At 51.4% G+C, this 21,068-nt stretch overlaps 1 protein-coding gene across 1 annotated transcript; it reads right to left on the bottom strand.

The window, feature by feature from the left end:
* Window positions 1-402: 402 nt before the first annotated feature.
* Window positions 403-20,800, bottom strand: LOC8023165 (adenylosuccinate lyase). The gene is made up of 10 exons (XM_002399313.4): window positions 20,277-20,800; window positions 19,116-19,319; window positions 17,629-17,673; window positions 16,971-17,050; window positions 8,491-8,709; window positions 6,481-6,571; window positions 5,777-5,994; window positions 4,630-4,810; window positions 1,831-2,007; window positions 403-649 (listed from the first exon to the last, which is right to left on the bottom strand). The coding sequence occupies exons 1-10, from the start codon at window positions 20,409-20,411 to the stop codon at window positions 563-565; spliced, it is 1,437 nt and encodes a 478-aa protein (XP_002399354.2). The 5' UTR covers window positions 20,412-20,800; the 3' UTR covers window positions 403-562.
* Window positions 20,801-21,068: the final 268 nt, after the last annotated feature.

The raw sequence follows: 21,068 nt of genomic DNA, 5'->3' as shown, positions 1-21,068 counted from the left end.
CATCACGCTAACACCTTTGTCAGACAGCCACCTAAAATGTGGTTTACGCTAAATGACATTCAGTTTAAATGCGATGTAGTCGGTGCAATACGACAACTCGTATGGCACTTTGGCTAAATAAATGCCATTTAGTTCAAATGTCATTTGAGTTGCTGTGTGGCACCGACTTGTACCGAGTGTCATTTGGCTTAAATGGTATTTTAGGAGCCCGTCTGACAGAGGTATAAAAGATTTATACAAGTTAAGGCCACCATAGTTTTCGATACACAAACTTTTTAAGTATTGCTTCTACCTATAAATTGCATCAGAGTAGTTCATCTTAATCGCACCATTTTGTTTTACCTGCTTTGCTGCTTTCGTCTAGCATTGTAAAGAGGCCACGGTTTGACTTTCACACCCAACACCGTTCATAGTTTTCTTTTATTTCAAAATATATAACGTAGTAACAAATCTTCCCGCCAAGAGTGGCAGTGCTCGTGGTGGCGAGCGTATTAGAAAAATATAGCATCTGCGCTCTGGGGGCGGGGTTTGCTGTGTGGCGCGTGGAGTGCCTTGGTGGCCCTCAAAGGTGAATCTTGGACTCTCCAGCCAGATTGGCCTTGTAGGGCTCCAACGCAGGAGTCACTTCATTCTCCACAAACTCCTTGACCTGTACAAAACGACAAACAGGTATATTCGTATGTTAGCAAAAGATTGCAGCAGCAGCAACAACAGGTAGCTTGGTGTCAAAAAAAGAGCACACACCTACCATAAGATATCGGGCAAGCGTCCATTCAAAATTTAGAGACAATCGCAAAAAAATGGGGGATGGGCACTGTTCGGTCATCAATTTTACGTATAAATGTACTGTGCATATTTTCTCAGATCTTAGATATCTGGGAATGGGCGGATGCGCTGTATTCCAGAGGATGGTCAGCTGAAAGCCTAAAAGGACATCGGAGCTATTTTGTTGCTATGGTTAGACTGTGACATTGCGATAGTGTTTATCCATGACATTGTAAGGGCACCTTGCTACCACTATGGCACTGCAAAGCCTTGTTAATGTTATGCCAGTCGATGTGAAGCACCGTTGGGCACTGGTAACATGGTGGCTTCATTGTGGTACCACTAAACGCTAGAATTATATTCAGAAAGCATAACAGAGGTCAGGCAGCATGGTCCTGTTCAACGAAAGAGGTGCAACCTAATTCACATGCCAAAAGTTCATTTAAGGAAAGGAAATATGGGACCTGAGGCAATATCTGATGGGGAATTCTCCTGGTGGATTTGGAGTGGTTTTGGAACGCTTTTCGGCTGGTGTCTCGCGCGTGCTCGCATTTACCGCAGTAAATGCGCAAGCATGGAACGCTTTTGGATCGCTCCAAATCTACCGAAGAAATTCCCCATGACACAAAGCAGCGTGTGATGCAAAGCAACACATGGCACGAAGCAACGTGTGGCAGATAGCAAACAACATGCAACATGCGAGTTGGAGTAACTCGCGATGGGGAACAACATGTTATGCGAAACGTGGCGTAGAATATTGCCCGACACTGAGCATGGAACGTGGGGCAACGTGTGACATGGAACAGCATGCGACATGGAACCACGTGAGTTGAAGCAACTTGTGACACAGGCAACGGAGTATTTTAGCCACTTGTGACACAATGCAACATGTGACACAAAATAATGTGTGACAAAGAACACGTTATTTGTAATAAATGTGATGTAGAATAACATGACACAATGTGACACGGGCGATATGTACACTGATGCAAACATGGGCAACATGAGCATTTTAGTCACTAGCGACACGGGGAAACATGCGACACCGAGCACAAAGTGGCGCACCTGTTCGGGCGCCCTGCCGATGAAGGAAGAAGGCTCGAGGAGCGAGTCCAGGCGGACGTGGATCGGGGCGAAGTAGGAGTCGGCGCGGATACGCTCCACCAGGTCGTTGGGCATCCCCTTCTCTTTCACCTGGGCTGCCGCCTCGTGGGACAGCACGCGGACCTTTTCGTGGCAGTCCTGCGGAGGAACACGCGAGGTTGTGGCTCCCTCGTGCCCTACGTCGATGACAAAGCCCCGAGGCAGTGTCAATTTAAGCATCAACTCCACTCTCCGACGTCGTGCCAGTGCGATGGCGCCGCTGTCGACGCGGCGCATGCACACCGGACGCCTCACCTCACGCAAACTTACGTGTTCTCGAGCTCTATCTAGGCGTAAAAAGTTTTTCTTACAAATAAGCCAATGAATGGAGTACAATGAAACTTTTCACAAAAAGATGTCTTTAGGTGGTGGATTTATCATACTCAAATCTTAAAAGTTTAGGTTATAGGAAAAAAAATTTAGGCCTGAAAAAACGTGATTCTCTTTTTCATGCAACTGCTGCTACTCGCAGGTAGGGTACCACAGACACGCTTGAACCTGACAGATCTGCTTTCAGGAATTCATCTGAAAAGAACTTTCACGTCTTTGCTTAAGTGGTGCCATCTGTAAGTAGCAGTGTCAACGAGACGGGTTTTTGCCGTTTTCCTTCCTGTGCGTAAGGAAAAATGTTTTTTCTAGGCTTAAAATGTTTTTCTGAAACCTACATTTGTCAAATTTGGGTATCATAAATGCACAACCTAAACACACCTTTGTGAAAAGTTTCATTGCACTCGGTTCATTGGTTTATGTATACAAACTTATTCTACACCCAAATAGCGCTCAAAAACACTTTGTAGTTTTGCGTACGTGTGATGTCCACACGTGCCTTGGGCAAACACTCGTCTGCAAACGGTGTGTTGGTCTATACTTGGCCTTCTCTAAGCTAGACCAGGGGTTCTGAAACCTAAACTCGAGGAACAGCCATTTCTCTCTCGACCGACAGCACGAGCCTATGGACGTAAACAATAATTCATGTACAAGAGAGTCTTCGGTGCACGGTTACGCATGACTGGACGATTTGCATCTTTGAGTTAACTGGAAGCACACTTCACATGGGGGCATACTCCAGATGAGGGCTCTTAGAAACCCAGTTGTATTAAGATGGCTAGTTGGTTGTTCGTGGGATTCCGCGTTTTCCCAGTTAATTTTTCATGAAATTCGGAGGGAGTATTTTTAAGTTTATTTTATTCCGAACATTCGGAGGCTTTCGGATTTTATTTTTGCTATATCTCCAATTTTCGTAAATTAAAATTTGACCAGCGAGTCTGTCTCGGAGTTTCTACACGAAGCTTTAGTTATTTCTTACGAAGCACTATGCCAAGAAAATGGTGGACGAGAACAGAAAAGTAGACCGTTGGAAGTTACGCTGTGTCCCGTCTACCGTAAAATCCCATAAGGACGCCCACCCAAAATGAGTTGAGAAATGGTGAAAAACATGAGGTGGGCTATCTTTGGGGATGCCGCAGCAAAACTTTATCAAAAATCAATGATAAGCGGCGGGGCACCCGCTACAAACCACGTGACGCGGGAACTGGTATCGGAGATTGCGGACACGGCAAATTCGCGTTTCACGATGCGATAGACACGCGGGAATTCGCTACAAACTCCTGTGTCACGGAAAAGAATACTGAAAGTGGCCGACGCAGCAGATTCGCGTTTCCACATCTTGTTTGCGTTTTCTGGGCGTGGTATATTATAACGCAGCTTTGTGTGCACAGGATGTTTCTGAGTGTAAAAAATATATTGTATAAACAAACCAATAAACTGAGTGCAATGAAACATTTCACACCGTTGTCTTTAGACAACTGTGCGTTTATCATACTGAAATTTCCCGAGTGTAACTTTTAGGGAAAAATATTGAATAAAAAAATATCCACTTTCCTCCTATGTGCAAGAGGAAAACGGTATATACCATCTGGTTAATGGTCTTGCTCACAGATGGCACAACGTGAGCAAAAACGTGAAAGCTTCTTTACCTGAAAGCAGATCCAGCCAGATCCGAACAAGTGGTGCCATCGACCCGGCGGTTAATTTTTTTCATTTTCCTCCCTGTGCATGGAGAGAAACTGGATTTTTTATGAATAAATTGTGTTCCCTGAAATCCACACTCACGAAATTTGAGTACGATCAATCCACTACCTAAAGCCATTTTTGCGACAAGTTTCATTACACTCGGTTTACTGATTTGTTTATGTGAACTTTTTACACTCGAACAGCGCTCAGGAACACGCCGTATATGATGATGATGATGATGATGATATCTTCTTGGGAGGGATGTCGGACATAGAGTTAATGTAACATTCTAGAGAGAAATGTTCCGTGCATTTCGGCCTCTTCGGAACGGCGAAGCATAGACGCAGTTATCGGTGGTCCCAATGGGACCATATTGCCTTCGACGCTTTGATATGCACAGAGGAGAAAAAGATCACTTGCGAGGCCTGTATCTAACGTTTTTCTCGCCTTATTTGGATCAAAAACACCGGCTTAGCGCATTGTATACAAATTAACGACTTCTTGAGCACTCGGAACGACCTCAACTCATGGCGGCAAAACGAACCCGAGCTATTGTCTGCTTCCTTTCTCCAGCCTTCCGTCGTTCTCGTTCTTTCTCTCGGAATAACCGATGTCAGCGTTTACAATCTGCTGCATTCCGCTTCTGCCTTTACCCCCCTGGGGTCGGAGCGCCTCCTCGCGGACATTGAGAAGGCCCCATGCACCCACCTGTCGGTTCCCTCCGGCCTTGACCATCTCCATGATGACGTTCTCGGTGGCCATGAAGGGCAGTTCCTGGCGGATGTGCGCCTCGATCACCTCGGGGTAGACCACCAGGCCCTCGGAGATATTCTGCAGGGTGTTGAGCACCGCGTCTGCGCCCAGGAACGCCTCCGCCAGGCTGATGCGCCTGCACCGCAGATGGTCCAAAAAGTTGGTCGAGAGTTGACCAGGGAGACCGCACGGGTGCGTGCTCTTAATGGTTGTGCCCGAATTCGACTGCCGTTTGGATACACCTTGAAGTGCATTCTACTAGCAGTGGTGTCACAAGGGGGTAGGGGGAGGCCTGCCCAGGGTGCTGCTGACCCTAGTGATGCCACTATCTACTAGTACTAGTATTTGATAGGGGTAAAGTTTGTTGCAGGTTTAGAATAGTGGGGCAAGCCCCTCCCATAAAGCTCTCTGCTTGGCACAATTGGTGGTATCCTCCTCTCCAGCTCCTGCTTTGCTAGAATGGAAAGAATGGAAGGCTTTGTGGGAAAGGTACTCAATGTCCTTCTTGCTTAAGCTAGTATGTAAGCTTGGTACGAATTGTGCACGATTTTGAGTATTTTGCAGATAAACTATATGGTGCACTATTTAATGTGTTAGGCTCAAAATACTTGGATGCTTACTTACTTCATGCTCAACATATGCTGCAGTACTCAATGCACCCGCGTACGCAGTGCGACACTGTTAGCGAAAACGCGACGTCGGCACTTTTTGTAATTTTACTTTAAAGGTGCATTGGCAGGCATCGCATCGTTGAGGGTGGTGCTCCAAATGAGCATCTTTTACCAGACCAGTAGCTTTAATGACGCTGCCTCAACTGCGACAGAAAAGCAGCAAAGACCGGCAATCGTTCGTTCATGCTAACTGCGTCGCACTCTGTACATCGCTGCGCTTAATCTACTCGAGAAACATGTGCTGGTACTTGGCACTTGATTTCAAGAACTTTTCAACACGTGACATCTATGGTCTTGCCGCAGAGAATAAATTCGGCGGTGCAAGACCAACGGTGCAGAAGGTATGCGATTGGCTGCAAAACCGCCAGAACGGCCACCGATGTGGTGCCGGTGCAAGCCGCACACTGTTGCCACAGAAAAACCGCCCGCACCTGTTGGCACTGTCGTCGAGGGTGCGCTCCATCCACTGGGTGGCGTGGGTGGCCAAGGGATCTGCCACCAGGGCCATGAGGTGGCGCGCCAGGGAGCAGCAGCGCTCCGAGCGCATGGGGTTGCGCTTGTACGGCATGGCCGAGGAGCCAATCTGGGTGCGTTCAAAGGGCTCCTCCACTTCCTTCATGTGGGCCAGCAGCCGCAGGTCAGTGCAGATCTGCCAGGGCAGAGATGGATGTCTGCCCAATCGCCTCTCAAATTCCCCACTTTCCCGGGTTTTACCCCCAAAGATTTCGATCAAATTCCCCGACCATTACGAAAGAAGAAAATGCGGAGGGTGGGGACGTGGCAGCTGTTTGGGCCGTTCCTGTTTAATTCAATGAATCGGGTGGTGGATTACACCGTCGAGCGATGCGGTCGGACAACTGTTACTCGCTGTGAATGACGGCCATCCACGTCACCGCACGCCACGCCCCCCCGCTTCGTTGCAAGTCAGTGTGTTGTCCACGTCGACCATTTTCCCCAACAATTCCCCGACTTTTTCAGATTCTTTGAAATTCCCCAACAATTCCAGGTTTTCCAGGTTGGTAGACACCGCGAGGAAAAAGGGGAGCTAGACGGGACGTTTTTCAGGAGGGCAAGCCAAGACTTTCAAATCGTCCTCCCATGGCAGACGTCAGTAGAAAAGTGTGGGAAGCCGTACCTTGTGCACGGACGCTCCAAGGCTGGCCACAGCCGAGAGACAGTCAATGTCCACCTTGCGAGTGTAGGTTTGGCCACAGATCACAAAGGACCTGGGGAAGAAAGAGAGGAGACGGCGCTTGCACGACCCTTCAGCTCCACGGGCAAAAGCCGAATTTGCGCGCTGCCGCCATCTTTATTTCCCAATTTAGATTTGCAGTAAGGGCATTTGTGCAGCACAAACTCAGTCTGTTTTCAGAACTAAAGAGAGAGAGACTAAACATTTTATTGGCACCCAAAAAGTCGTACGATTACGAAAATTTGTATATGCATAGGGTCCTTCGTTTTCGCGTAAAACCCTATATTTCTCGATATTTACACCTCGAAGATGGTTTTTGAAAATGGGGTTAAACTCGATTTCTCCCCTAATTTGGAAAGTGGATTTCACGTTTTCACGCACGTTGTCGTAAGAAAAAGGAGCTCATTCGCAAAACCTCTTGAAAACTGAGCAAGCAAGCAGCAAAGCGAAAGCTATTCGAATGATGCTTTCTGAAAAGAAGTTATTTTCGCGAAGGAAGCTTGGTCAAGAATTATTTATGAAAAATTTAAACGACCAAGTGAGCTCCTGTACTACATTTTTGTGCTGTGCAAACATTCGAAATTTCGAATAGTAGTTTCGAATAATACACTATTCGACATTTGCTTCGAGATTAACTGCGATATTTATATTTTTCCAAGTGTTGATCGAGGGTTAGCCTCGTTGAGTGCACTTCTTGTCGAGCACGGGTGCAATGCAGAGAAGCAACAGCCGCGAAAACGAGCTCCGCGGGTGTTGCTTCTCTGCAGTGTACCGGTGCTCAGCAGGAAGCGCACTCAACGGGGTAACCCGCCGCGATCAACGCTTGGAAAAGTATGAATATCGCGATTGCATGCTTGGGAGAAAAGCACACTTTCAAAGTGGGGCAGTTAGATAAAAAATTAGCTTATAAATGGACAAGTGGAAGCTTGCGAACAACCTTCACGAGTTCAGCTGGGTTTTCGTTGTGAGCATGGTGCAACAGTAATTGAAGGCTTGGTGCAGCAGCATTGAAAGACCTTATTCGACATTTGAATTAGAAAAAATTCGGCCACCAACCACTATTCACTTTGAATTCGCTTCAAAATCAAAATCCACTATTTGCACACGACTACTATACATTTTAATCCTGGCTTTTGAACATTGTTGGCTCGTGTGCATAAATAAAATATTACACGTCCTAAAGCCAATCAATGTTTTTATTGCAAATTGTACTTCATTTTGAAAAAGAACAAATTTCGTAATAATTTCTAGACAAACCAGCGAGCTTGGAACATGCTGCCCGATTTTTACCCCCAATCTTTGAAAAATATAAAACCCAGAAATGAAGGGCCCTAGAGAAGCAGCAACCTTGTTACGGAACAAGTGCTAACTCAGTCCCAGATATTCTCTGCTGCGTGTGGGAACATGCTAGTCACTTTAGGGAGTGTGTTTTTCAGAGCTGCACCAGCGCACCTCTACCTTCAATACCACCGCGCACAACTTGTGGGTGTTAGCTGGCTCCTTCCACATGCGTCACGCAGTACAGTGACCGTACCAGAACATGCCGATGAAACAGCAGCCATTCAAATCAAAACTGGCACGTACGGCAGTTGTCCTCAGGACCCTTAGCACTGCAGCCCTAAAGCACAAGTTTGCTCTGAAGATACTGCGATCGCATTGCTTGCCTATGCGTACGACCCATCATAGGACATCACCTACGATTGACACGTTCCACTACAATATCCATGTCGGCCAAGTCTTGCCACTACGAGATGTCCCAGACATCAAGTCTGGGACATCATGCGACAGCGTAACACTTCATCATGCGACAGTATGCGACAGCATAACACTTCAATGACGCCATCGGGTGGAAACTGAAGGACCACTCTTTGGGGCACGGTAAACAAGGCAGCCAGAGACGTGTTCCAGGCACCATACTCCGGCTGGCCCGTGGTCACCTGCCGGCCCTCTGACCTGTTGAATCCGGCCATCTTGGTAACAAGTTGGTCCAGCCTCTGCACCTTGGCATGGTCTCCCTCAAAGAGCTGCAGGAAGCTGGCCTGCGTGCCCGTGGTGCCTTTGACGCCCCGGAAGCGCAGGTTGTCCCGTGCCCGCTCCAGGTTTTCCAGGTCCATCAGGAGGTCCTGAACCCACAAGCAGGCACGCTTCCCGACAGTCGTCAGCTGTGCAGGCCTGTGTCACACAGTCAGTATCACAAGGCAGTTAGAGAGGCAGTTCCCTCTATCACCTCTAGACACATGGCCACCCAAGTCTACGAGACACCTGCGCGATGTGGGCACCATGTCAATGAGACACCTGCAGTGACGAGGGGAGTATGTCCAACAAATTCAGGAGACATGGGGACCATGGCTGCGAGACATCTGAGCAATGTGTGGACCATGTCTACGAGACATCCAGGGAACATAAAAACCATATCTACAAGACATCCAGGAGACATGGGGACCATTACGAGACATCCAGAGGACATTGGGGACCACGTCTTGTAGTACTTGGGACCATGTCCACAAGAAATCTAAAGGACATGCTGACAATGTCTGCAAGGCCTCTGTAACACAAGGGAAGTGTGTCATTCAAGAAATTCAGGGGACGTGGGGACGATGCCTGCAAGACATCTGTGCAACATCTGGGCTGTGCCACAGAATACATCCAGGAAACATGGATGCCATATCTTGTGGGGATTGTGATCCCTCAACATTCTGTCGCGTCAGCGTTTTGGCACGCCGTGGCGGCCGCGCCGACGTAGCGAGAGGTGGCGCCGCTTACCACTGTGAGTGGCTTCCTCCTCTCCCCCTTGGGGCGATTTCCGTGACGAACCCCCGCACAAAGGAGATCGACGTGTCGCTCCTTGATTGGCCACTTCGCCCCCGCCGTTATCTTAAAACCAGCGGACAGGAGTCTCGCTTCTCCTCTTCTTCCTGGGATTCGGCGGCGGCGACAACGGGGACCCTTCCGGCGCACCGGTGAGCGTTTATCCCGTCCTTTGTACCTTTGTGAACGACCGTTCGGCCGTGGGCGATCTCCACACCGACGGCGTTCACCAGTTTATAGCCGCTGTTTTGTTGTTATTTTGTTTCATTGTAAATAAACAGTTTATCACCGTTACCAACGTGACTGGTGTCTGTTTGCGCTCAACGAGCAGCATGCCACGCGAGTACGAACCCGCTTCGCGGTAGAGCGTCTCGCCGCGAACGTGGTACCCCCAAAGGCAGTGGCCCCAAGGAGAACCACAATTTGGCGCCCAACAAAAGGGCTGACGACCAGAACCCTGGTACGTCTGTGTGGCGACTGCCGCCGAGTGACGAGTCCTCGCGCAACCAGCGCTTACCGTGACAATGCAGACCGACTTCTCGGATTTGCTCACGCTGGCGACCGCGGCCGACGCATTCGCGCGGCCCCCATTTCAACGGGAAGCCGAAATGCCAACCCTCCAACGTGAAGCGCCCTACGACGCACTCCTGGAGCCGAGCGTGGTTCCGACGCCATTGGGGACGGGCGCCATCGCTCCCGGATCTTCCCCGAACGCACGTGTTCCGCCGCCGGCACAAAGCGAGGCCTACCGGTCTCCCCACGGAGAAACCGCTGCGGCGCCTCATCACACCTTGCTCGAAAACGCGGCACGTGTGATTGAGAGTCTGACAGGTGCGTTGCGAACGACAACACTCGCACCACAGGCCCAACGACCTCCGGTCCGAATTCCCGTCCCGACTTATCGGGGTTACGCAGACAAAGCGAGCGCTACGGACTTCCTTGACGATTTACGGAAGTACCAACGCGCGATGGGAATGTCCGATAGCGAAATACTTGAGCGCATTCTGCCAATCGCGCTCGTCGACGAAGCCGCCCGCTGGTTCCGACTTGTCGGTGACCAACCCGGAACGCTCGATCAGTTCCGAGAGGCGTTCCGCCGCGAATTCCTTCCCGCCGACTACGAGAGAAGGATGCGGCGGGAGCTCGAACAGCGAACCCAGCATCCGGACGAGTCCCTGCTGGAGTTCGTACGAGCCATGCAAGAGCTCTTCGAGCTCGCAGAACCCTCAGCTCCCAATGCAGAGCGAGTGGAACGCGTCATACGCCAAAGCCATCCGACTTTCGCTGCGTATCTTCGAGGCAGCCGTTTCCGCGACCTGAACGAGCTCGCCTCCGAGGCCCGGCGCCTTCAGGGTGACATTCTCGCTGCCCGTGCGTACCGGCCTCCGCCTCCAGCGTCAGCGGCCCTCGAACCGCGCTGCGCGTGGAGCGGGGACACGCCATCCCGAGCACCGAGGCGCTACGATTCCGCAAACTATGCGGAAGATCGGGGCCGAGACACGTACGCAATCTCAGATCGTGCGCTCGACCCGTACTCCTACGGTAGACGAACAAGCCGGCCGACGCCGCAGTTCAGAACCACCGACTCGCGCCCCAACGAGGCAGCGAGGCAGGAGGAAACGAGGATCCCTCAATCTCAGCGAGCCGATGCACGCTACGACAGAGCCAGCGAAAACCAAAAAGCACGGCGGAACCCCCAGCGAGGCGACGACAGAAGATGTTTTCGGTGCAATCGCCCCGGTCATCTCGCTCGCCAGTGCCCGGAGCGGCCGAACACGGAATCGCACCGTGCGGGAAACGAGCAAAGCCACCGGTAAACGGCCCTTGGACGGACGGACCGGTGGCTAACAAAGAATCAGAGGGTCCCATGGCTACTCTTTTACCGACTGCCTACAGAATAGGCTTCCCGACCGGTACGCCGGCCCCGTTCATTTCTGTGACGATCGCCGGCAAGCCATTCAAGGCACTCCTCGACACCGGAGCAAGCGCTTCGATGTTCGGCGACGAAGTGTTGACTCACCTCCGACAGAATTCTGTCCGACTCCGAGAATGCAACACTGCCTTTCGCCTAGCCTGCGGAACCGCCCTTTCGGCTGGTACCGCGCGGCTGGTCGCGAGATGGGAGAATCGAGTAAGACGACAACGCTTCGTTCATCTCCCTGGCCTATCGGTGCCCATTATTTTGGGCAGAGACTTCCTTGCCAAAACAGGCATTGTAATCGACGTCAGCAGCGCAGGCTATCGGGAGGGCACGTTTGCACCCCTGAAACCCTTCTGCGAACCCCCGGCCGTACCGCCAACGCCACCATTGGCGCACGCGACGAGCCGTCGAGAGGAAGCGAGGGACTCCCTAAACCGGGTCATTCACCCCAAGACACCGAGTCCAGCGCCGATGGCAGCGAGCGCCGCCCCCATTGGGGAAATGACGCACCCACTGCTCACGCAATCATGCAGCGTGTCAGGGCGAGAAAAAGCCCGACTGTCGTCGTTGTTGCGCCGCTATGACGCAATGTTCACGGACCGACCGGGCTGCACAAACGAAGTGCGACATCGCATTGACACGGGCGACGAACTGCCAAGAAGGCAGAACGCGCGACCCGTAAGCTTGGCTAAACGAAAAGCCATCGACCGTGCCCTGGACGAAATGATCGACACCGGAGTTGTCCGGCGATCTAACAGCCCCTGGGCATTCCCCGTGGTGCTGGTCCCGAAGAAAGACGGCAGCTCACGTCTTTGCGTGGACTACCGCCGTCTGAACGACGTCACACGAAAGGACGCCTACCCGCTACCGAGCATCGACTCGATTCTGTCCAACTTGGGCAGTGCGCGGTACTTCACCACCCTGGACGCTAGCCGAGGCTACCTCCAGGTTCGGATGGAGCCAGGTGACGAGGCAAAAACAGCCTTCTGTTGTCACCGCGGGCTTTTCGAATTCACACGAATGCCCTTCGGTCTGTGCGGAGCGCCTATGACGTTCCAGCGATTGATCGACCGAGTACTGGGAGAAGCCAAATGGAAACACGCAATGGCCTATCTCGACGACATTGTCGTCTACTCCAACACCTTCGAAGATCACCTACGTCATCTCGAGGACGTACTCGACCGGCTAAAAGCCGCGGGAATGACCCTGAACCCCGAAAAGGCTCAAATAGCCGAAACCCGCATCGCCTTGCTCGGGTTCGAACTTGATCGCGGGCGCCTTGCGCCACATCCCGACAAACTACAGGCAATCCTGGAGTTTCCTGCGCCGACCGACGTGAGCTCCCTCCGTCGCTACCTGGGAATGGTGAACTTCTATCGCCAATTCATCCCAAACTGCGCGACGCTTCAAGCACCCCTGACACGCCTATTGCGAAAGTCCGTGAGTTGGAGCTGGGGTCCCGAGCAGGAAGCGGCCTTCCGCCGCACCTCCCGAGCGCTCGCGGACACAGCTGAACTCAAGCTACCCGACTTGAACAAGCCCTTTCTGATCCAAACAGATGCCAGCAATCTTGGCTTGGGCGCGGTCCTGCTCCAACAGCACGAAGGTGTACTCCGACCGGTGGCCTTCGCCAGCCGCTCGTTGACGCCAGCTGAAAGGAACTACAGCACATGCGAACAAGAGTGCTTGGCCATCGTCTTTGCACTCCGGCGTTTCGACATTTATGTCGACGGGACCACTTTCGTGATCGAAACAGATCACCAAAGCCTAATATGGCTCTCCCGACTTCGCGAACCCGCTGGTCGCTTGGCAAGATGGGCTTTGATGCTGCAAAAATACGACTACGTCGTGCGGTACCGGAAAGGCAGCACAAACGTGGTGGCGGACGCATTGTCACGAGCCCCCGTAGACTGCACACAGATTTCCGCAAAGACCCAGGCCGAGCCAACGACACTCACAGTGCCAGGCGAAGCCGTGACTCAGTCCCAAAGGGAGGCAGCTGATCTGACCACCCCGGACGAGACGATCAACCACCTAGACGCAGTGAGCGCAGTGGGAATCGTGTTCAGCAAAGAAGAGCTTCTGAAAGCTCAGCAGAATGATCCGTTTTGTCGAAAGGTGATCGAAGGACTCGCAGAAGAGTCGGACGCCGTGGAGGCGGGCGGTGCGACCGCCGGGCGCAACACTACTGGTATTGTAGTAGGCGCCGAGTGCCGGGACGTATCTGGTATTGGTGCGGGCACGGAGGATTCATATCTGCTGAGCAATGACGGGCTCTTGCTGAGGTACATACCCTCCGAGAACGACTCCGACGAGGCGTTCAAGGTAGTGGTACCCCGCAGTCTGAGAAACGCAGTTTTGCGATACTATCACGACTCGCACTTGGCCGGACACGCGAGCGGCTCCAAGACTTACTCAAAGTTATGTCGCATCGCCACCTGGCCGGGCATGAAACGGGACGTTTTCCGTTATGCCCGCACCTGCCACTCTTGCCAAAGCTTCAAACCAAGAGGCGGCAAACCCCCGGGCCTAATGCAACCGATTCCGAGCCAGCAATCATGGTCTCTGGCAGCCTGCGACGTGGTCGGCCCCCTACCGAGGAGCCCTAAAGGACACCAGTATTTGCTGGTTGTAACTGACCACTTCAGCAAATGGACGGAACTTTTTCCACTCCGTAAGCTGACAGCCCGAGCGATCACGGAGAAGCTCATGGAGGTTTTCACCCGTTTTGGGTTCCCCGAAGCTCTTTTGACTGATCGAGCGAGCTACTTCGTCGGGAAGGTATTCGTGGACGCGTGCAAGGCCCTTGGCATAAAGCACAGAACAACCACGCCGTACCACCCGCAGTCGAACATCACGGAGCGATGCAACAGAAACATCAAACCAATGCTGGCCGCCTTCGCGGAAAGGCACCGTGACTGGGACACATCTATCCCCGAGATCGGGTTCGCACTTCGGACCACTCTCAACCGTTCGACGGGCTTCACCCCCGCTTTCCTCACATTCGGGAGAGAGCTTCCGAACCCCATGGACCGTGTCCTAGGGGCGAGAGCCGGGGTGGACAACGCGCAGCCGACGCAAACGGACCACGCGCGGCAGCTACAAACTCGGATGATGGAAGCCTTCTCAGAGGCGCGTGGCAATCTCGGGGTAGCGCGAGCGAAACAAAAAGCCCAGTACGACCGCTCGCATCGAGACCTCCGCTACAAAGTGGGCGATCTCGTCCTCAGACGCAACCATGCTCTGAGCGATGCCAGCAAAGGCTTCTCGGCAGCTTTGGCTCCGAAGTGGTGTGGCCCGTACCGAGTGCAGGAACTTCTCTCCCCACTCGTGTACAAGCTGACAAACTTGCAATCAAGAAAAGTCGGTGGGCCGGTACATGTGTGCGATCTGAAACCCTACCATGAGAGGGAAAACGGGGCCAACGAGCAAACTCAGCCCCCGCAAAAACATGCACCCGCAGCGCGAGATAACGCCGACGATGAACAACAGGCGTCTCGCTACAATCTGCGTAGACGGAGGAACTATTATCCGAAGTTTTCGTAGAGGCAGCCCCATTAAGTGGCGAAATGTCACATTAAGGGAAGTGCAAAGCACAATACACCTGCTGCCTTCGCGAACGCGCCAGACACCATTGTTTACTGGCAAGCAGTGACCTAGATACGTCACCTCAGCGTTCGCTCCCGGATGAACCCGTAGGGGAATCCCCCCAAACACGGCTTCCGAGGGAAAGGGTACGCGTAACTGCCACTGGTCAGTTATTGCCACCTACGCTCACGTGGGCCACATGTCAACGCAAGAGCGCGGTGCGAGCGTCGTCACAAGCGGTCGGAGACCAAGTGGTCATTCTAGCGCAGTGCGTTCCGCACCTACGAAGAGGACCTCCAGCCTTTGCTTCGCGTCGTTCGGGAGCTGCTGTCTCCTGGCTACGGCAGTTCAGCGGCGTCCAGGGACCAGAGCTGCGCGTGACTCGTCAGGCGGCCCCGCTACCCCAGCCGGCCGCGGACCAAACCAGCAACCCGTCGTTTTCGTGGGCCGTCCGGATCGTCATCCGGTCAGGGACTGCCGGCTCATCATCTTCGGGACCCGCGCCGCGGTCGGAAAGCTCGCCGACCAGGGACCAGCTGTTCCCATTCGTCCCGTGACAAGTCCCAAGGGCCCCAGGGACCTGGCGCAGTTCGCCCAGCAGGGCTGGGCGAACTACCTCGGCAGTCGAGGGACAATCTACCGGGACCTGGCCGCCCGCAACGTGCTCGTCGATGAACACGGCTGCTACAAGGTCGCCGACTTCGCACTCTCCAGGAGCACTGGAACCCCGAGACGGACGTGTACCACCAGAAGCCCAAGGGCGCCCTCCCAGTGCGGTGGATGGCTCCGGAGTGCGTGCAACTCCAGGTATTCTCCTTCAAGTCCGACGCCTGGGCGTTCGGAATGCTGCCGTGGGACATTCGTCACTTTGGGCTCGACGCCCTACCCCGGCCTGGGCGCTCAGGAGGTGACCCGCCACGTGCGCGACCGTCAAGGAATGACGCAGCCGACCGACTGCAGCTGGGGGAGCTGTACCGCTGGTGAGGGACCGCTGTACGAACTTTTGGACCATGAACCTATGAGCCGGGCTGTTGTTTCCCGTGTAGTTGCAGCGGCCTTTTTTCTTTTTTTTTTATTATTTTAGTCTTGTGTGTTTGTGTTGGTCCACCCGTTTGCGGGTGACTATTGGCTAAGGAGGGGGGAGTGTGGGGATTGTGATCCCTCAACATTCTGTCGCGTCAGCGTTTTGGCACGCCGTGGCGGCCGCGCCGACGTAGCGAGAGGTGGCGCCGCTTACCACTGTGAGTGGCTTCCTCCTCTCCCCCTTGGGGCGATTTCCGTGACGAACCCCCGCACAAAGGAGATCGACGTGTCGCTCCTTGATTGGCCACTTCGCCCCCGCCGTTATCTTAAAACCAGCGGACAGGAGTCTCGCTTCTCCTCTTCTTCCTGGGATTCGGCGGCGGCGACAACGGGGACCCTTCCGGCGCACCGGTGAGCGTTTATCCCGTCCTTTGTACCTTTGTGAACGACCGTTCGGCCGTGGGCGATCTCCACACCGACGGCGTTCACCAGTTTATAGCCGCTGTTTTGTTGTTATTTTGTTTCATTGTAAATAAACAGTTTATCACCGTTACCAACGTGACTGGTGTCTGTTTGCGCTCAACGAGCAGCATGCCACGCGAGTACGAACCCGCTTCGCGGTAGAGCGTCTCGCCGCGAACGTGGTACCCCCAAAGGCAGTGGCCCCAAGGAGAACCACAATCTACAAGACGTCCAGGAGACATGGGAGTTATGTCCATGAGACATCCAGGGGACATCAGGAACCACGTCTTGTAGACATGGGGCCGTGTCTACAAGAATTCTAAAGGACACGCTCGCCATGTCTACAAGGCAATCTGTAACACAAGGGGACTGTCTCTCCAAGAGCCCCAGGCAAAATGGCAACTGCATCTGCAAGACATCCAGAGGAAGTGGGGACCATGTCTACAAGGCACCTAGGAAACATGCAGACCATGTCTACAATATACTTGTAACACAAGGGGATTGTGTTCCCAAGACACCTGTGCAAAATGCAGACTGTCTATCCAAGACATCCAGGAAACAAGCGAAACAGGTCTACAAGACATCTTTCAGAGTGGGCTTCTGACACTGCAAAATGGAAGTTGGAACTCACTGGAAGTGGGTGAACCCCAGGGTCGGAAGGTTGGCATATTCTGTCGCGAACTTGGACAGCCGCTGAATGCACCTTGCCAACTGCATCGAGACACAGGATAGGAGCGCTGTACCAGACGATATGGAGAAACACGACTACAGCATACAGGAGCACAGAGACTGTTACTGAAGATATGAATCTTCTAAAGATATCTGTATATGCACCCATCTCCACTTCCGATTGCTTCCCCTTTCTAGCCCAGTTATGCCGACGGAATGGTACTTATACCATCAGGTGCTGCTGTTTCGGGAGGGAAGGGAAACCTAAAAAACATTCTGCATGCACATACGCTTATTCTACGCCATGGCTAGAATTTGAGCCGTGAAGTATCCGATTTGTTTCAGTCTGTCGGAGCTCGCTTTGTGCCATCTCCCAGCTTCAGCGACTGCATATGTGCCGCTGTGTAAGAGCTCCGGATGTTTGAAGAACAAACTCTGTGGAGGGATGCCGGTAAATATAGTTCAAGAATGGTCTGTCCAAATTCCAGTGCAATAACTAAAATTACCTCAAATTTTCTGCCGCAATGTCAACTTCATGTGGCACAGTTAATGCCATCTTTGTTGCACGAGGTTCAATTGCATCGCTTTAGTATGCAGTAAAGAAAGGATTCAATTGTTACCTTAGGAAGAAGGATGGTGATCGCTTCCTTCAGGAGAATCAGGTCCTGCAAAAACAAATGATGTTGGAGCAGTCATCGTCATTTAGAACTTCTGTCATCAATTAAGACCCTCCTTAATACTGGTATTAAAACAGCGAGTCTATTCAGGTACTAAGGTCAACTAGACACTTGTACCATACTTGCCCCATAAAATATATATTCTCTCGATAACTACCTATACTGGCACAATGGATATTTGACATGAGCTTTTCAGTAAGTGTCACATTGTTGTAAAGGGACCATATAAGTTGAATGAGGATGTTGCTATACTTAATCTCCCCATAACTTTGCAAACTGTGAAGGCTACAGACCCAGTGAGTCATTCAGCATGTTGGAAAGAGGCACCATGCCTATACTCTACCTCACTAGTATCACATAGTACCGTCAAAGCCACTGGCGGAAAAGGAAGGAAAGGGGCTTTTGTACGAATTTTGAGTGACAGGCATCAAGAGGGACAAAGGACATGCCTGGGACATACAACAGAGGGTAAGAGGGGAGTTCCTCCTTCCCCGCTTCTCCAACCGTTTGGGTCACGCTCTTGCCCTTTCGGTAAATAAAGACTGTCACCTGTCACGTGCTTCGCTTCCGTCAGGCTCGAGGGGGCCGTAGCATTTGCTAAGTTATGGTGACATGAAGTAGAGGGTGTCCCCAAGAACATCTACAGGGTTTCTCTCACGGCAAAAATAAACCATGCATCGCAGAACGCTCATTCTTCGCCCAAATGTAGCGTTAGCGATCGGAACCAGATGCCAAAGTTGCAGAACTAACCGTTATCTAATGCAAAAGTTAGAAGCGTTTTTTTTTTTTAATTTTCGACGGGAAGATGGCGGCTGATGGAGCCCTTGAATACATGGAGCTGAATGGCGTCTGCTACTAAGAACGAACCCCATTTTCCAAATGAAGTTTTCCGAAAATCGTTTTATAACTCTTGAATCGAATAATGGTTGGTTCTGAAACTCTGGCATCTGGTTTAAACCGCTAACACTACGTTTGGGTAAAGAACAAGCGTTTGGTAAAGCATAGTTTATTTTTCCCGTAAAGAAAAACACTAAATATTTTTATATTTTTTTTGGTACACGCTGTATATAGGCCAAGCCAGCATTCGCACAACCTGCCGAGTTCGATTTACTGATACCTCCTGCACCGGCTGCACGCCGCTGTACTCGATTTACGAGTGCATCCTATCTCAAAATGCAACAATACTCCAAAAGCCGGGAGACGTCATAATTAAAATAAGAGCACTGACTTGACACAACAGAAAAAACAGTTTCATTAATGAAATTGTTTTTTCTGTTTTGTGAAGTAGGTGCTCTTATCTTAATTATCCCAAATGCAACCGAAAGCACACTGCCCTACACTTTTCTGCACCGGTGCAAGCTGATGCAGGTAAATCAGGCGAGCCAACTGTTGGCATGACCGCACGGTTACGGAAGCACGGCCCGACGCACCGTGTTGTCTCCGACGTAGCAAGAGGTGGCCCCCAAATGGATGATGGGGGCGGCCTTGGGGCACTGCTTGGCGAAGACGTGCACGTGCGCCATCACGTCGTGGCGCGTGTGACGCTCCTCCTCGGCGGCCGCTGCAAAGTCGACGGTGTCCACGTGAGCCTCCATCTCCTGGATCTGGTCGTCCGTGATTAGGATGCCCAGAGACTGTGCGGAACAGAGCCGAGGGTGCGTGCCTCTAAGGTCGTGCCGTGCAGATGCGAGTGTGTCTCGTGACAGGACGTCGAGACGACGCTCTGGGTGCACGGAGGCATTATGCCTAAGATCTAGCCTTTGCCAAAGAGCACTGAGCAAATATATGTATCACTGGATGTCGTGTAACAATCTATAGTCTGTAGCAGGTTAAGAAATGCAGGTTACGCTCCTCCCACGAGGCCCTCCACTCTTTCCACTTTAGCAGAGCGAATGCTAGAGAGGAGGAAACCACCAACCGTGGCCAGCAGAGATCTTTACGGGAGGGGCTTGTCTTGCTTTTATCTTAACCTGCAACAGGCTGTGGGCATGTAAATCGTCAAAGTGCAAAACTTTGATTAAATGCATGTACACGGATCGATGTTGCACCATCCGCCATTGTTGTAGTCCTGACACTGAGCGCGTACCTTCTGTAGAAATCATTTGTTTTCCTCGCCGAGGACGAGTACTAATGACCACCAGCATGGCGCGACGCCTTTGCATCTTCGCTTTGATATGTCTCATTTCAATTTACGCACTCTTGTTCGTCAGGTCAATCTGTGCATCTTTCGTTAGGATAGTGGCTCACAAATGTAAGTAAAGCCACAGGTTGACAATGCTGGCAATCAACAAACTGAAACAAATAGTAATAATAAAAAAATCCTGTACGCAATGGAAACACAATTAATTTTTTTAATTACAATATTTTTACATCAGTTACGCCAGCTGCAGGTGACTTTTAGGTACAACTTTAATTTCGCGCAGGCCGCAGGTGATTTTTAAATGCTTCGTAATTTTGATGTCACGCAAAACGCGTAAATGTATTTTTTTTTTTTTTTTTTTTTAATATGTATATGCGCGCTTTTATGTTTCAGTGCGCAATCTTTGCTTTTACGAATTAGAAGAATCCAAAGAGACAAAAGGAAGCCCCACCTTTTCAGCCTTAGCAAGGTAGATCCAAAGTTTCCTCCATGTCGAAAATTTCTTCTGGTCACTCCAAAGAAAAGCCATTTCAGGGCTGGCATAACGGGCCGACAGCGGTGTCTGGTACTTCGCGTGCGGATTCATCGTCAAGTAGTCTAGCAATCGCCACGACCTGGACTAGAACTAGAGTATCACCGTCCCCTGATCGAATTAACGGCCAGAAATGTGGCGGGCACGCTAGCAGACGACCGCTTCGAACGGACGATGACCTTGAATAGCTTTTTGCCTTTGGGGCATGTGCGATCGCAGATGTCAAGTCACGCCACCGCTTGTATTTTATCTTATCATTTTGAGGATTATTCGGAGGACCGTCTCGTCGTCTGGCTGTGTCCCGTCTGTCAAGTTTTTTCTCTCCTCTTTTCTCATTGGACGAGAGGCGAACGTAATCTCAAAGTTCGTAAAATACCGAACGCACAAAGTGACGAAGCGGTCGTCAAGTCGTAAACAATTCCAGTAACCATGACAACAGTACGAAAGTGAAATTAAACACCGCACATTCGTATTGTGGGCAGGCGAGCACTAGTCAAAATCAGTCTCCAGAAAGTTACAACCGCTTAAAACATTGACCAGATATTTATGACACATTATAATGTTTACTTTTTTGTGAACTTATTTATAACTCACGGGGTGACATTGCAATCTACCCGAGGTAACTTGCGGCTACCCTTGTATTGCAAACAAAAGTTGTGTAAAATGATAACGTCATATACCTATTTTTGTTCGACTTTGACAATACAAGTC

Source organism: Ixodes scapularis, unplaced genomic scaffold (assembly GCF_016920785.2).
Source record: "Ixodes scapularis isolate PalLabHiFi unplaced genomic scaffold, ASM1692078v2 PGA_scaffold6__148_contigs__length_123643588, whole genome shotgun sequence".
NCBI lineage: Eukaryota > Metazoa > Arthropoda > Arachnida > Ixodida > Ixodidae > Ixodes > Ixodes scapularis.
Note: the sequence above shows the minus strand (reverse complement) of the source record. Positions and strands in the feature narration are given on the sequence as shown.

Bases quoted from the DNA above. Each gene is read 5' to 3' on its own strand.
- LOC8023165 (XM_002399313.4), bottom strand. From the start codon at position 20,411: ATGAATCCGCACGCGAAGTACCAGACACCGCTGTCGGCCCGTTATGCC. The intron at 17,674-19,115 runs GTGCGTCGGGCC...TTGTTTTTGCAG, and splicing joins GCTACGTCGGAGACAACACG to GACCTGATTCTCCTGAAGGA. The intron at 2,008-4,629 runs GTGGGTGCATGG...GTTCCTCCGCAG, and splicing joins AGGCCGGAGGGAACCGACAG to GACTGCCACGAAAAGGTCCG.